Here is a 17,828-nt window from a genome sequence, read left to right on the forward strand (position 1 = left end):
TGTTACTATGTACAAGTGAAAATCAGGAGAAAAGTCTCGGAAATGAATTTGGAAACTTTAAAATAACGCTTTGATAAACGGCAATGGGTTGTCCCAAGACTACTGAAAAGGCCAAACAGTCAGCAATATCCAGACCTGTTTAAGAGCGGTTAATGATCATAATCACTAACAAGAATTTTTACTTACATTTAGGTTCCATCAGCTTGCCATGTTATGTAACTGGCCATAGGTACTCTCAAAAGTTGTAGCGAATTTTTGGAAGACAAGGCCAGGAAACTTAAGCCTGCCTTTGTTGACTAGGTACTTTGATACTAGAAAAAGTTGGTCCTTGTTACTATAAAAATTCCTTTTGGTTCACTTGAGCTCTGCCACTTGAAGTATTTGTATATAAACGTAAGGGGCCTTTGACTTCGATCAGCATATTTCAGTTTCATAGGCCTGAGCCTGAGGTACCAAACGACAATATTTAAAAGCGCACCACTAGTATTATCTGTCCTTAAGCGACCGATGTGTCGGTTTAATATACAATAGCGGCTGCCGGCATGCAATAAACTAACAAAAATCTCCCTCTCACACCAGCAACTGCAATTTCTCTAACCAAGAAAGTCAAAGGTTGGCTGGTTGGAGATGAGAGATGCTGCGTCAGTGGTCCAAATATGGTTTATAATAAGATGTGATATCCAGGTAAAGCTGAGTCAGTTCCTACTCATCGGTTATAATATACAATAGCGGCTGCCGGCATGCAAAAACTAACAAAAATCTCCCTCTCACACCAGCAACTGCAATGTCTCGAACCAAGAAAGTCAAAGGTTGGTTGGTTGGACATGAGAGATGCTGCGTCATTTGTCGATTAGTACTAAAGCATAAACTTGTATAAGATTCATTTGGTCTTTATCTGACTATAAACACTGCAATTACCACAAAAATAAACACACAACATTTCAATCTCAATCTTGCTTTCATCAATTACGTTACATCTTTCAATATGGCTGAAGCGCTTGTGGAGATTGTGTTGGAACAATTTGTTTCAATCTTCGTCAACAGGCGGAAGAAGGGATAAGTGTTATTGCCGGTGCTGAGCGAGAAGTTGAGAAGCTTCAAAGCAACTTCTTGTCATTCAAGCTCTACTTGCGATGCTGAGAACCGACAGGTGAGGAGAATGTGTGAGAGTTGGTTAGCCAAGCTGAAAGACGTTTATGACATTGACGATGTATTGGATGAGTGGAACACCGAGTTCAGAAATTGAAGATTAAGAAAGCTGAAGGCTTCTAATTCTCTGAAAAAGGTAGTTCCTTCATTCTCACTATCTCGGTTGTAGGCCATTGGTTATGCGTTATGACATTGGGTCAAGATAAAAAATCTTGACAGAAAACTTGATATTATTGCTGTGGAGAGAGAGAGATTCCACTTTAGACCAATCATCGAGAGTAGCAAAAAGAGTAGAACGGCAAATCGCCACCTCGCTCTATTGATTTAACAGAGGTTCGAGGAAGAAAGAAAGAGAAGAATTCACTAGTCGATTTGCTCTTGAGTCAAAGTAGTCAAAACAAGTCCTCCCTATAATCTGATAGTAGGATGGGAGGAATTGGCAAGACAACTCTTGCTAGATTAGCTTTTAATGATTATAAGGTGAACACCCATTTTGATAAAAAAATATGGGGTGTGTTTCTGAGCCTTTCGATGAGCTTAATATTGCAAAAGCAATCCTTGAATCTCTCACAAGTAGTCATCACAATTAGTTGAATTAGAAACTGTAATGCAAAACATAGGTAGACAAATTAGAGGAAAGAAGTTTCTTCTTGTCTTAGATGATGTATGGACTGAAAATCGTAGAAATTGGGAAAATTAACATACTCTCATGTATGGATCTCTAGAAAGTAGGTTTTAGTGACCACACGGAAGGAAAATGTTGCAAATTCATTGGAACCACAACAAAATCTTACTAGGAATACTACCAGAGGATGAATGTTGGTCTTTGTTAGTCAACTTGCAATTTTTGAAACAACCAATAAAGAGTTTGAAGAAATTGGTAGAAAAATTGTTAAAAGGTGTAAAGTTTGCCTCTTGCTATAAAGACTTAGGTAGTCTTTTGCGCTTTAAAAGAGAATTTGAAGAATGGGAAAATGTCTTAGAAGTGAAATTTGGGAATTAGAAGAGGTAGACAAGAGGTTTTTCGACTCTACTATTAAGTTATTATGACTTAGCCCCTACTTTGAAAAAATGTTTCATATTGTGATGTTTCAAAGGATTATAAGATAGAGAGAGAACAAACTGATTAAGTTATGGATGGCACAAGGTTATTAAAGTCAAAAGACTCAAAAAAGGATATGGAGTTAGTTGGTGAAGAGTATTCAAATCTTTGCAATGCGTTCTTTCTTTCAAGATTTTGAAAAAGAGGAATACGATGATATATATTCCTGTAAAAGCATGATATAGTACATGATTTTGCTCAATTTCTAACCCAAAATGAATGTATACAATAGAGGTTGATGATAGAGGAGAAACTGAATTAGAATCTTCTATAGATAAAGTTAGACATCAATGAAAAGATTCAAGGAGGGGCCATCATTCCTAGCTCTATTATAATAGAAATACTTTCTACGTAGCCTTGTGGTTGATGTAATTACGGTACTGACCCTAAGATAGTTTTGTCCAAATTGTTGATCAATTTACATGTCTAAGGTATTATCTTTGAATGAGTGCTCAATTACAGAAATCTCCTAGTAAAATAAAAATTAATACACTTGAGGTACCTTAATTTGTCTTGGAATGAAAGCATAAAAGAATTGCCTGGACATTGTGTGGGTTATATAATCTACAAACCTTAGACATCAGGTGGTGTAGAAATATCAAAAAACTACCTCCGTGTTGGAAACTTAATCAACTTGAGACATTTGTTAAATCGGGAGACTGATGGTATTAGTCAGCCAAAAAGTTTGGAGAAATTAACGGTCTGCGAACATTAGAAAGATTTGTTATAAGTGAGAGCAGTATGGTAGTAAGAATGTTGTGTTAAATGTCTAGAAAACTTCAAACACCTTCGAGAATTTGGAAAAAAGGGTTGGGAAATTTGAGAGATGTGTATGAGGTCAAGGGAATAGAATTAAACAATAAGAAGAAATTGCATGATTTGTATGTAAACTTTGAGGGGAGGATGAATGAGGGCAAAATCAACAACTTCTTGAGGAGTTGCAACCACATCCAAATTTAGAGATATTAATATTACAAAATTACAGTGGCAACAATATTTCTCCTAATTGGATGAGTCATGACCAAACTGATAAGGTTCCATCAGCTTATTTCGCGGCAACGATGAGCGAAGTTATTTAATGGTGAAACTGGATTAACGTTACATTACGTAAGGTTTCATTATGTCACGTTAGAATGTGCCAAATTCGATTTTGAGAATAGCAAAAATCATCTACAATGTCTCCGTAGAAACTATAATTTATTATAACCGTCCGTTGATATATATATCTGCGGCTTAGCTATGTACTATGTACAAGTGAAAAACAAGGAGAAAAGTCCCGGAAATGAATTGGAAACTTTAAAATAACGCTTTGAAAACGGCAATGGGTTGTCCCAAGACTACTGAAGGCCAAACAGTCAGCAATATCCAGACCTGTTTAAGAGCAGGTTAATGATCATAATCACTAACAATGAATTTTTACTTACATTTAGGTTCCATCAGCTTGCCATGTTATGTAACCTGGCCATAGGTACTCTCAAAGTGTAGCGAATTTTTGGAAGACAAGGCCAGGAAACCTTTAAGCCTGCCTTTGTGGACTAGTTTACTTTGATACTAGAAAAAGTTTTGGTCCTTTGTTACTATAAAAATTCCTTTGGTTCACTTGAGCTCTGCCACTCTGAAGTATTGGTATATAAACGTAAGGGGCCTTTGACTTCGATCAGCATATTTCAGTTTCATTAGGCCTGAGCCTGAGGTAACAAACGACAAATATTTAAAAGCGCACCACTAGTATTATCGTCACTTAAGCGACCGATGTGTCGGTATAATATACAATAGCGGCTGCCGGCATGCAATAAACTAACAAAAATCTCCCTCCACACCAGCAACTTGCAATTTCTCTAACCAAGAAGTCAAGGTGGTTGGTGGACATGAATAGATGCGCGTCATTTGTCGATTAGTACTAAAGCAAAACTTGTATAAGATTCCTTGGTCTTATTGCAATTGGGTTCTAATGCTGTTGAATGAGAAATGGACTAGGTAAAGTGGCCAGAGGGAATCTTATATAATCTTATTAATCTGGTCTTACATCCTGTTTTTAAAAGACTTTTGATCTTTGTAACTTCATTTTCGTTAATGTGACTTTGTGTTGTTCTTTTAAAGTTATTTCATGCTAAAGTTTTGTTTTTTCTGTAGAAACTTTAATTTATTATAACCGTCCGTTGAAATATATCTGCAGCTTATGGATTTTAATATGTACAAGTGAAAATACAGGAGAAAAGTCCTCTTTGATAAACGGCCATGTGTATTTGGCCCAAGCCAATTGAAAAGCCCAAACATTCAGCAATATCGAGACCTGTTCGAAGAAGAATTATACTTTTTTACTTAATTGGTTTAAAGTTAGAAGGAAATACTTTAAGTCAGTGAATCCAGCAACTTCAATCTCCGCTGGCTCCAGCAACTTGCAATTTCTCTAAGCCCTCCGCCACCAAGAAAGTCAAAGGTTGGTTGGTTTATAATAAGGTATGATGTGATATCCACGTAAAGCTTAGTCAGTTCCTACTCCTCATTTACTAGTTTTTGATTGGGTGTAATGTTTCCACATACGCGTCCCCATTCTCATCTTGTGATCTCAATTTTTAGATTAATGTTTCACCTAATACGCGTAATCAAATCAGTGATTATGTTTGTATCGTTCTGATCCGAACTTTGCTCTCACCAAATTATTTGTTCCAGTCAAAGACATTCCTTTTGTCTTTCTCTGACTATAAAAATTGATCAATTGCCAGAAAATAAACACACCAACCATTTCAATTTCTAAATCCCTGTTCTGATCAACTACGTAAAACATCTTTCAATATGGCTGAAGCTCTTGTGGAGATAGTGTTGGAACAATTTGTTTCAATCATTCGTCAACAGGCGGAAGCAGGGATAACTCTGATTGCAGGTGCTGAGCAAGAAGTTCAAAAGCTTCAAAGCAACTTCCTGTCTATTCAAGCTCTGCTTGCTGATGCTGAGAACCGACAGGTGAAGGAGAATGCCGTGAGAGTATGGTTAGCTGAGCTGAAAAACGTGTCCTATGACATAGACGATGTGTTGGATGAGTGGAACACCAAGCTTCAGAGATTGAAGATTAAGAAAGTTGAAGATGCTTCTAATCCTCTGAAAAAGGTATGTTCCCCCATTCTTCACTACCTCAGTTGTAAGCCGTTGGTCATACGTTATGACATTGGTGCCAAGATTAAAGATCTTGATAGAAATCTAGATAATATTGCTGCTAAGAAAGAGAGGTTCAACTTTAGATCAATCACTGAGAGTAGCAAAGAAATAGAACGACTAATGACAACCTCTGCTATTGATTTAACAGAGATTTATGGAAGTGATGATAAGAATACAATAATCGATTTTTTGCTTACTCAGAGTAGTCATGCACAAGACCTCCGCATTATCTCCATAGTAGGGATGGGAGGAATTGGTAAGACTACTCTTGCTCAATTAGTTTTTAACGATGATCAAGTGAACACCCATTTTGAAAAAAAAATATGGGTGTGTGTTTCCGAGCCTTTTGATGAGCTTAGGATTGCCAAAGCAATCCTTGAATCTCTTACAAATAGTGCTCCAAACTTGAACGAGTTAGAAACTGTGGTGCAAAACATACGCCAACATATTGATGGAAGGAAGTTTCTTCTTGTTCTAGATGACATATGGACTGAAAATCCAAAAAATTGGGATCAATTGAAGCGCTCTTTTAAGTGTGGTTCTCCAGAAAGTAGAATTTTGGTAACCACACGTAAAGAGAACGTTGCAAATGTCATAGGAACCACCAAAATAATCCCATTGGGGACATTACCTGAGGAAAAATGTTGGTCATTGTTTAGTAAAATTGCATTTTCAGGAAAAAGCAACGAAGAATCTATAGAATTGGTAGAAATTGGTAGGAGAATTGTTGAAAAGTGTAAGGGTTTACCACTTGCAATAAAGACTTTAGCGAGTCTTTTGTGTTTTAAAAGAAAATATGTCCAGTGGCAAAATATCTTAGAGAGTGAAATTTGGGAATTAGAAGAGGTAGAACAAGAAGTTTTTCGACCTCTACTATTAAGTTATTATGATTTACCCCCTACTTTGAAAAAATGTTTCTCATATTGTGCTATTTTTCCAAAGGACTATGAGATAAAGAGAGAACACTTGATTAAGTTGTGGATGGCACAAGGTTATTTAAAGTCAAAAGTCTCAAAACCAAATAAGGATATGGAGTTAGTTGGTGAAGAGTATTTTGAAACCTTAGCAATGCGTTCTTTCTTTCAAGATTTTAAACAATTTGAAAATGATATTAGTGTATATTCTTGCAAGATGCATGATATAGTGCATGATTTTGCGCAGTTTCTTACTCAAAATGAATGTTGTACAATAGAGGTTGATGGTATTGGAGAAATTGAATTAGAACCTTCTTATGATAAAGTTAGACATTCCATGATAACAATTAAAGGAGAGGCCTCATTTCCTAGCTCTATTTATGCTAGAAATACTTTTCTACGTAGCCTTGTGGTTGATTATAATTACGGTTCTGACCCTAAGATAGTTTTATCCAAATTAGTTGATCAATTTACATGTTTAAGGTCACTATCTTTGAATCGTTGCTCAATTAAAGAAATTCCCGTAGAAATAAAAAAATTAATACACTTGAGGTATCTTGATTTGTCCACGAATGAAGACATAAAAGAATTGCCTGAGACATTGTGCGGGTTATATAATCTGCAAACTTTAGACATCCAGATTTGTTATAATATCGAAAAACTACCTCAAGGGATGGGAAACTTAATCAACTTGAGGCATTTGTTAAATTGGTGGACTGATAGTATAAGTTACATGCCAAAAAGTTTAGAGAGATTAACTGGTCTACGAACATTACAAAGATTTGTTATAAGTGAGGACAGTTATGGTAGCGAAGCATGTTCTGTTGAATGTCTAAAATCCTTCAATCACCTTCAAGAAATTGATATAAAAGGGTTGGGAAATTTGAGAGATGTGGATGAGGTTAAGGGAATAGAATTAAACAATAAGAAAAACTTGCGTGATTTGGATGTAGACTTTAAGGGGAGGATGAATGAGGAGCAAAATCAACAACTTCTTGAGGAGTTGCAACCACATCCAAATTTAGAGATATTAAGGCTACGAAATTATGGAGGCAACACTGTTTTCCCTAACTGGATGATGTCATTGACCAATTTGAGAAAGTTAAATCTTTATGATTGTATAAACTGTGAACATCTGCCTCCTTTGGGTAAATTGTCGTCTCTTGAAATTCTTGGGATAGATAGAATGAAGAGTGTGAAAAGAGTTGATAATGAGTTTTTGGGAATAGGGAGTGATGCCACCTCATCATCTTCATCAATTATTGTGTTTCCCAAACTGAAATATTTACGCTTATCGGAGATGCAAGAATGGGAAGAGTGGAATTACGAGATTACAAAGACAGGAGATGAAGATATTACAGTCATGCCATCTCTTCAGACCTTGGTAGTTCATTCCTGCCTTAAATTGAAGTCTCTACCAAACCACCTTTATCAAATGACAAGGTTGAAGAAGGAAATTAGATATTGTCCTCTTCTCTTAAGAACAGAGACCAATAGCTGATTGTCATCCTCGTCTGATACTGATTAAGTTTTCTCAAATTATCAACTTCAACATAATTTTCCTTCAAACAACAGGTAATTTCCTCTCTTCATCATTATTTTTTAAACTTTTTATTTTGGGAATAATTGACATCTTTTAATATTTAATACCGTAATTATCAATCCCCATTTTGTAATCTTTAATCGTCTTAAAGAATCTAATTATACTCTTAATATAAAGCTTGTAATTTAAGGATGGGTTCGCATTGATATTTTATGTTTTTCATTTTTTCTATTCAAAATAATAGGATTTGAACCAATGCATGGCTTCTCTTAGAGTGAACAACTTGAGTGAATTGATAGCTCATCATCATCTCCTCCAATTTTGGCCAACATCTCTCAAGTCTTAACTTTAACTTTGATTCTGTAGAGGGACAATCGTGATCAATCCACAGGTAATTTCTTCTCTCCTTACCGGTTAGCTTCATTTTTAGGATGAATAAATTTTGGATGAGATTCTTTAGTGTTAATGCTTGTGAAGTGGCAATATTTTATAACTTCATAATCTGGTCTTACATCCTGTTTTTAAGAGAATTTTGATAATTTTTACTCCATTTTTTTTTTTAATTTAAAGTTACCTCATACTAAAGTTTTGTTTTCTTTTCTTTTCAACCAGGAATGGTATTATGTTTTGATCCCATAAACAGAGGATAAATTATTACTGGGCCCCTGTAAAGAATTGGTTGGGCCCGTTATTAGACTCTCCCAACTCTATTTCTGGGCCACGTACATGATGCTAGAATAAGAATGCAATGCAATTTATCAGAATGCTACAATCCTGATCAATCACAGGTAATTTTTTCTCTCCTTAAACCAATTAGCTTCATTTTATGACGAATAAATTTTGGAAGAGATTCTTTAGTGTTAATATTTTTATGACTTTTTGAATAAATAGTAAAAGCAAAATAAAGTCAAAATGTTACTCAATAATCAATTTTAATTGAAGATAATTATGAAATTATTTCACTCCTGAAGTCTCTCTTCAAAATTCAGTCTCACTCCTCATGGCATTCGAATGAAAACCCTAAACTCAAACCTCAAACGTTGTTGTTTCATCATATTCTTATGATAAATGTCAATTAAACCCATCATGTACAATATTAATATCATTTAAGTCTCGATTTTAAAACCGGTTCCAAACCGGGTATTCAGTTCTCGGTTTTGATTCCGGGTAGGAACCAGAACCGGAACACAGGGTACCTGGCGGCTCCAGGTCCTCCCGAAAATTTTTCTCACCCCTGCTTTCAGAGTCACAGAAAGGTCTTGACAGCTTATGGTTCATTTTGAATATTAGGTCCCAAAGTATTTGTCGCATTCTGCTGTAGTTGTAAAGAAGTGGGGAATGCTGGTGCTGCGGATGTTAATCAGGACAATTCTTCAGCGGCCAAAGACTTCAGACTGATCCTTGAGGGCTTGGCTGACTGTATAGCTTGCCGTGGAAATGGACTGCAGGTATCATGCTTTTAGAAAAATTATCAACTTAAATTTTCATGAAGGTGATATGGTTATATTCACTTTCAAAATATACAATCTTAAAGAGAGTCTCCTCAATTAAAGTGATAAACAAAACATGGTCACTCATCCCTTCTAAAATCAGAAATTTTTTCATGGTAAAGATTCCTAACCGCCAGCTTATTTGTTTTCACAAAATAACATACATAACATTACAAGGTTTTCTCATATTTAGATCTTAAATTCATTTTCAGACTCGATAATCTAGCGAATATATATGTAACACAGTTAATTTTGTTAATTAACTTGTTGATTACGTGTCAGACTCTCCCAACTCTATTTCTAACAACTGGATATGGACCACGTACATGATGTTAGGATGCAATGGAATTTATCCTATTCATTCAAACGGCGTCGTCTCTTCCACTGACAGCTGACAAGGAGTAATTGTTAGTCGTCGTCAACCTCAAAAGAAACCTCTTGTAGTGTGGCGGTGACACAGAGAGTGATGGGTGGAGCTCAGGCGTTGAAGAGAATCCCGCACATCAAGTTCCCTCAACGACACCCAAGACTCTCTGGTCTGTTTCTCTATTCTTGCTTCGCTTCAGCTTTATTATTATTATTATTATTTTTTAATAAATCGTATATCGGTGTATGTTTACATTTCTCCAAATCCTAGAAATAATTCCAGTACTTGATTTGAAATATATAATTATGGATCTCGCTTACTATTGTATTTACTTTTCAATTGATGAAGTCAATTTTTGTAGTAAATGGATTATGCAGCTACATCATGATTATGGTACTTGTAAATTATTCTATTTATGGTTCTGAAATATTGTAATGTTTTCAGCACAATTTATTAATTACTTTCCAGATTATGCAAATGCAACTCAGTCTCAATCAGCATCTTCATCTGTTGATGCTATTTTCACTTCATTCTCAAGTTTAAAGTATTCTCAATCAGCAAATGCAAATGCTTTTTCACTGAAATAATAATGTATTTTGCAGTTTAAAACCTCAGTTTTGTTTTTCAATAGTCGTGTGCTTCAACATTTAACTCTACATTTTGGTCAAAATAAAAAACCACAGTTTCATCTACTAACGGTTCCCGCTCAGGTGAGTTGAGGTATGAAGTGTGTCGTTCATTTTCAAAGTTCATCCAACTCTGTTTCTTCAAAAAACTGGCTGCTTATGGAAGACATTCCAGGAATCTATTGTCACTTAAGCAAATTAATCATCCCTTGTGGACAATGCCGAAAATGGAATGAGGTATATGTTACCATCACTTTCTTTGTTTCATTTCATCTCTCAGTTGAAGTAATAATCTTTCCAACTTCTGCTACTTAGCTCAGTCAACAGTTTTTTCACATTATTATATGCTTAACTTTGTTAGTGACTGATTTTCTTATAATTTTGTTAGAGAGATTGTATCATTCTACAATTTTGATTTAAAGTGAAAAATCTTTGTCATAGTATTATCGTGGATGTTGCCCAAATGGGTGAAAGAAGATAAGTTTGACACAATTGGGTTTATGCGTTAAAAGAACATTAAAAAGATTGGGAAAAGATTTGTTTGTTTACTTTAATTATTTACTAGCTTAGTAGTTGGATGAAATTTCGGGGTTATGTAAAAGATAAAGATTCAAAATTGATTTGGGTTTTGTGTAGGTGTGGAGATAAACTTGGATGAATCTTATTTGGGATATGTGGTGTGGCTGCCAAAGCCACCAAACCTTGTTCGGTATACAATGCAGCTTCACTAGCATATATTGCTGATTGTATTTACAAGGTGTGTTATTTTGGTTCTTTTTCTTTGAATGAACATCGCATGTTGAATAATATAGAAATTTTGAAGGAATGGCTCATTCTCTTTCAAAATGAGTGTCGTTAGGGATCAAGAGATCTCATCTGTGCCCCTTCAAAAGGGTTGCATTCTAATGGTTTGTCGTTTGGTAAATTTAACAATAATGCATAATTATGGCTAAAATTTAAGGCTGTTAGGAACCTATATTGAATCCATCAATGTTGGTCTTATAGATGCATGGGTTGATGCCTTCTTTCAAAAGCAAGGCTGTTTTTTCACTGTTTGGGAGAGCATTTGTATTTGAACTGAAACCTACGAGGTAGATAGCATGTTTTATGTTACTTGCTACTAACATAGGTCCCTTTTTTTGGGTAAATTTGGACCTTTGATCATAACTTACTTCAAGTGTTTCTCAAACTGTGGAGATATATGCTTGCAGGCGCTTTTTGTTTCCTCCCGAGTATTGAAGGATATAATGATCACATAATGGCAGTAGTATGCTGTGAAGCACAAGTATGATTTCAATTTTATGTTTATTTTTGAGTTGCATGAATGATATTGTGGCTTTATAAGTTATGCTTATTATAGTTATAATTTTGTGATTATGCTTTCCATTGGTCTAGTTGAATATTCTTCTGTACCGATCTTTCCGTCCCAAGAGTTGCAATGTTTATTATCAAATTGAGTTAGTTTGTAGCTTCATAGCAATTCGTATAATAGTTTCTGCGCTGTTATTTCTTGTCTGGATTACACAAAATCGTGAAAATAAAACATGACTAAAGAAAATTTGTTACTTGTGTTTGGTGAAAATTGTAACATTTGTATTTGCACATTCAGGATCCTTTGCTCCAGAAACTTCTTGATGATAAGTACTTATCAGCGGAAGAAAAGTAGTCGGTAGATTTGATGCTCTTCATTGGCTTTTTTTCTACTAATTTTGTATAGTTGGACTTTCATCCTTTTGAGAAGTAAGATATGTACAAATTGACAATCTTTGATGCCTTCCTCCTCAATCTGGAGGTTATAAAAATCACTTACATAGATTTTTCATATACAATATGATGTTCCGAATCTAGATTTTTAAGAGCAAACATGGAGATGATCTTCAACATTTATTCATCACGCAGGACCATCTTGAAGAAAAATTTCTGTGCACGTTTTATTTCTTGTGATCCAGAAGCTTTTTGCTCTTGATGATGCCAATAGTTAACATTCCACTTTTAATCCTTCTATTCTGAGTGCTTGAAATGACTTTAATGATAAGTTACTCTTTTTGGTTATGGTCGTTAGTGACACATATTTCATTTTAATGATAGAATTACCAGTCCGTTTCAGCATAAAAAGCAGAGTGACATTCAGGAAAAAGAGGATCTTATCATTCGTGTCAACTTTGTCAAATGAGAGAAATCTGCTAAAACTCTCAATTTGAGTACACTTTTTTTTACCCTAAATGTATCCTTACTTTCTGCTGCTATTGCATCTCTTTTAATGTGAGAAAATTATCTGTCAGAACTCTGATTAAAGTGCTGCTGAAATTACACTGATATTCATTTGTTCAGAGTTGGCATTTGACTCATGGTAGTTGATATTCTTTACCGCAGGGATGTTCTTCACTGGGGAAAGAATATCATCTCTGCTAAAGCACCAACAAAAAAAGAGCTGGTACAGTAGTTTACAATAGAGCATCTTCGCTAGAAACACTAGTTAGTACCCTTGTACCTTGTTTTTTTCTTGCATAGTATTTGTTACATTTAAGAATGCATTAGTTTTCGCTCTGGGTTCCTGTTAATTGTTTGCCTTAACTGGTTCTTGTACACAGGTTGGTTATCTGTACCTGACAAATGCAAATCGCTTGGAAGAAGTCATGGGAAAACTGGGATTCTCAACTGGTTCTTCTACACAGCCGATTTTAGAGGAACAAGTAGCAAGTTAATTGCTGAGTCATGCTGTTTGTGGTGTCTCACTCGAATATGCAAAAGTCGAGAGGATTTGCATGATCATGACAAAATGAATAGATAGGCAACATAACATGCCATAGTTAAGTCATGCATGAAATTTTTCTGAGAATTTGTGGTGGTATTGTGCAGCAGAGATGGAAGAGAAGCTGGGATTTTAAGTGCTGTTCACTCGAACTTCATGCATGTTTAGTTTTAGGGCATTGGATGCCCTTGTAATTTTGGCATTGTATAATTTTGGATATCATGAAAATAATACCATTTGATTGTTATTCAAAACGCAGGTAATCTCCTCTCTTTTTCCTTTTAATTATGTGTTTTGAATCGTAAATTAGTGGTTATGTTCCCGAAGGAAGTTGAGTGAACTGATAGCTCATCATCATCTCCTCCAGTTTTGACCAACATCTCTCAAGTCTTAACTTCAACTTTGATTCTGCAAAGGGACATCTTTGAATTCTCAAAATGCTACAATCATGATCAATCCACAAGTAATTTCTCTCCTTACAGGTAAAACCTCCAATTTTGACCAACATCTCTCGAAGATCTTAGCTTCAATTTTTCTGAAGTGGACGGTCCATTATGCTCATCCATTTGTTGATTATTATCAAACCACATTATTGCTCTCACTTCATTTCATTAATGTGACTTTGTGTTGTTCTTTTAAAGTGATATCATGCTAAAGTTTTTATTCTTTTTTTCAAGCTGCAGCAACCAAGAAATCTTGCACTGGAGACATCTTGTGAAAGAAGTGCTGAATTTCAGGCATAATTGCAGTTTTAAGCAAATGTTATGTTTTGTTGTTGGATCTGAACTGGACTAGGTAATATGGCCATAGGAATTCTTATACTTGAATCTGGACCATTTTATCATCTCTTTTTTGTCTATATTAGCATCACTTTCTACCAGAAAACCAAACCATTTCTCCATAGCACATCCTAGTTTCTTTTCATATGTCAGGGCAACAATTTTCTCTTCAGCTTCTTGTTGTGGAATGCAAACTCATCAGTTTTTGCATTTTATTATAAGCATTTTTATAATATTCTAACTAGCATCATTAAATGGGCTTTTTTAGCTTGATTACGGATGTCAGCTCATGGTTTTTGATGCCGGAACCTAAGCTACAGCAGGAATGGTGCCATTCATGATTCAACCAAAAATAGCTTTTCTCCAAGCAATTAACATGCACAAAACTATACATGAGTTCAGAAATTGCTGTTAGAGGTTTGGAATAACTTAAAAACATGCTACGAACTATTAGCACTAGATTGAAATTTAATTCCAAGTAGCATTCTTCTTTCATTAAAGAAACGTAATATGCTGTTAAAGCTGAGTTCCATTAACAGCATATTATGTTTCTTTTGTCGTGGTGTCATCATTCCTTTGATTTTTATCCTTTGGAAATTATCTCATGCTATGTTCTGTTTTTGGATCTCATGCAAGCAGGTGTGACAAAGCTCCATTAAATCTCTATGCATGGTTTTCTTAAGCGTGATGTGTAAGTAATTGGGTTAATGGTATTTTTTATAACTGGCATTTAAATTTTTGTACATTTTGATTATTCTTCCTACGTATCACAATTAAATGTTACAGGAGTAGTTACTTGATTTGTTGAATGATTGAGAGCTATTTGTGACCTGAAAGACAAAATAGAACAAGTGATTGGATGGTGTTACTTTTTAAAGGTAAGAGTAAGATCTTTAGCTGCTCGTCTTCAATTAATTTACTTGATCAGCATGTTTTACAACACAAACTCGTTAGTTTCATGAATTATTAAATTTAGTCATAAACAACTCCTAAATCGAAATAATGGACCAACTTATAGTAGAGAATTAAATTTTTTTTTTTGAAAATCAGTTAGAACAGAGCATATCCATAGAACAAGTTTGAGATGATAAACATTTTATAATTAGACTTCAACTTATTGTTGACATGATAGCCATAGCTCCTTCTTTCCCAGTAAGCAGAATTCTTTTATGTTGATAATGGTTTGTTCCAGATATCTTTTGGTTATTAAGTTATTGGAAGGCTTTTTTCCTATCATTGAAACTTTTTTGATATCTCACACTTGATGCAGTAAAGCAAGTTCAACATATAATGATTTTCTTCAAGAATCAATGTCAAGCAATAGTGTACAACACAAGCTTGGTAGAATTAGTTTGCCATTCGATTGTTCTGATTTTTGGATATGTTGTTCATGAGAAATAACTCTACATTCTGAACGGTGGAGATCGAAATCCAAGCACTGTAATGCAGTTAATTGTGGGTAAACTTGAAACTGCAGTTTTTGTGTCTTTTGGGATTATTCTCTCCATAAATTGTGATATTTTGTTCCTGTTTTTGGTGAGATTGTTGGTGTTGTTTGTGAAGTTTATGATGTTTGTATGCCTCTAGTTTGCACTAGAGAAGACTTTGTATTCCCATTTTTGGTGATAGTGAAAGACTTCAATCGGACTACGGTCCCGTGGTTTTTACTTCTCACATCGGGGAGGTTTTTCACGTAAAAATTTGGGTGTCATTGATCTTTAATTTTCTGCATATATCTGTATCTTTTGATTATATTCACTCAAGAAAGAAAATGAATTGTTGGAAGCCAGGTTCCTTTTTAGTTACGCAACAATGAACTGGATGTTGAAATGAAATATCTTGCTTCTTTTGGGTTGATTAACACATTGGACAAAGAAAGATTGACAGACACCAATGATTTAATTTCATTGGAATTTTTAGTTCAATTGTAGTTGAAACTTTCCATTGTTTTGATATTAACTATGAAGCTCTTACAAATGGGTTTTTCATGGATTTTTCTCCTCAATTTTTAGAAATTCCTTTATTCATTATTATTCCACCTAGTCCTTATCATGAAAAGAATATAGTGAATTTCATACTTAAAGACAACAGAGAAGAAACAGGGGAGTTAATATAATAAAAAGAAAATTCAGTAGATTTTCTAGCTGATACCAAATATGATCTAAAGGTTACAACGAACGGATAAGATTGACTAAAGCAGTGTCGTAGAAATTAAAGTACTTTGACATGCATGAAAGGAAGAAAGAAAAGGATAAGAGAATTGGTTTTGCTTGGAGAAACATTTGGTACATTAACTTAGCATCAAACCAACATGTTGATTTGAGTCATCTAGTGGAAGTGTCGTTGGTCTTTTTTGGAAGATTAAACTTTAAAACACACCAAATATTTCAATATCTTAATTCAATTACCATCTTTGACTATGGCTGAAGCGCTTGTCTCCACTATCTTGAGGCAATTGACTTCATTAACCAAGTGGGAAAGCTCACCAGCAATCTGCAGACCATTCAAGCTGCTTAGGCCTAAGAGCAAAACTTAATTATTGATATATATAATTAACTATGCTCTCTGCAAGAATATCTTGTTAAAAGTTTAATCCTTGAAAATAACAATATAAAATTTTAAAATGAATTAGATTATTTTAACTATTCTTGTATCATTTACTAATGGTTTGTAGATTGAAGAGACTTCCTATTTTACAATAAAAAAATGCTTAAGGAAAATAATGAAAGAATTGCTTGGACAACACTTGATACTTTAACTAGTATCAAAGCAAAACTTTGGTTTGGATTTATTCCTTGGTCTTTTCCATTTGGGCAAGCAAATCTTTTATATTTTACATGTTTTTTTTTTTAATTATCAAATTTATGAAAAAAAAAAATGTATATAAATTATAAATAACTAATTGTTTAATGTAATATATAAAAATAAATAAAAGAAGACCAAAAATACAAATTTTATAAGAGTATTGTTAAAATTATATAAATTTAATAGGGATACTGTTGACAAAAGAATAATATTATTGATATTTAGATGTTTTTGTATTTAGATAAAAGCCAAATAATTTAGTTTTTTTACTCATATTTGGTAGACAGACATAAGTTATAAAACAAATTGAATATCTATGATTGTCAAAGAATTAAAAATCATTTAAATAAGAAGTATTTGAATCATAATAATTTCATATATCTTTTAAGACATTGTCATTCGAAATTCTAATAGTACATATATACATTTACATACAAGTTTACATGATGAGAATTCATACTATTTTATGATATTCTTAAGATAACTGATTTCAACCCAAATTTAGAATCTTTTAATATTTTCAGAAAAAAATAAATTAAAAACTACATCTTCAACTTTATTTATATCTATCAATCAATAAAAAAAATTCCCTTCTTCATGAATTAATACAAATTAATCAAAGTAATCCAATCTCTTAAAATTACCTTTAAGGACATAATCTTTTGCATTTATTTACGGTCTTTATTTCGAAATTCAAGCAATATTTGGTTATTTAAAACATTAAAGTTTATTATTTATTCAAAAAATAAAAAGAAAAAGAAAAGATGATGGCCTGGGCACTTTAAATACTTAGAAGATGAAGGCCCATTTTGCTCCAAATTAATGCTTGTTTTCTTCCAAATAATATCAATGGGCCCTTCAGAGTTCAAACCTTTCGAATTCTCAAACGTCAAACATTGGAGAAGAGAACTCCATCTCCATGAGATTTTAACCAAGAATCTCTCACGCTCTTCCTCAACATTGATTCCGCATATGTGCAAAGAGATGACCTTCGAATTGTCAAGCAGCTACAATCGCCATCAATTCCTAGTGATTTTCTCCTTTTCAGACATTTTCTTTTCGTAGCTTAAGCAGATAAAATTTTGAATTAGATCCTCTCTTGTGTTAAGTTTATGACAAGCTGAATAAAAAATAAAAGTACCAAG

At 34.1% G+C, this 17,828-nt stretch overlaps 1 protein-coding gene across 1 annotated transcript in view; it reads left to right on the forward strand.

The window, feature by feature from the left end:
- Positions 1-5,047: 5,047 nt before the first annotated feature.
- Positions 5,048-17,828, forward strand: part of LOC116106167 (putative disease resistance protein RGA3) — a 51,468-nt gene continuing 38,687 nt past the window's right edge. The window contains 9 exon segments of the mRNA XM_031392509.1: positions 5,048-7,705; positions 8,231-8,255; positions 9,155-9,312; positions 10,099-10,114; positions 10,984-11,043; positions 11,046-11,104; positions 11,545-11,576; positions 11,578-11,632; positions 11,957-12,009. Coding sequence (XP_031248369.1) covers positions 5,048-7,705; positions 8,231-8,255; positions 9,155-9,312; positions 10,099-10,114; positions 10,984-11,043; positions 11,046-11,104; positions 11,545-11,576; positions 11,578-11,632; positions 11,957-12,009 — 3,116 coding nt within the window.

Source organism: Pistacia vera, unplaced genomic scaffold (genome assembly GCF_008641045.1).
Source record: "Pistacia vera cultivar Batoury unplaced genomic scaffold, PisVer_v2 Contig51, whole genome shotgun sequence".
In the NCBI taxonomy this organism is placed as follows: domain Eukaryota; kingdom Viridiplantae; phylum Streptophyta; class Magnoliopsida; order Sapindales; family Anacardiaceae; genus Pistacia; species Pistacia vera.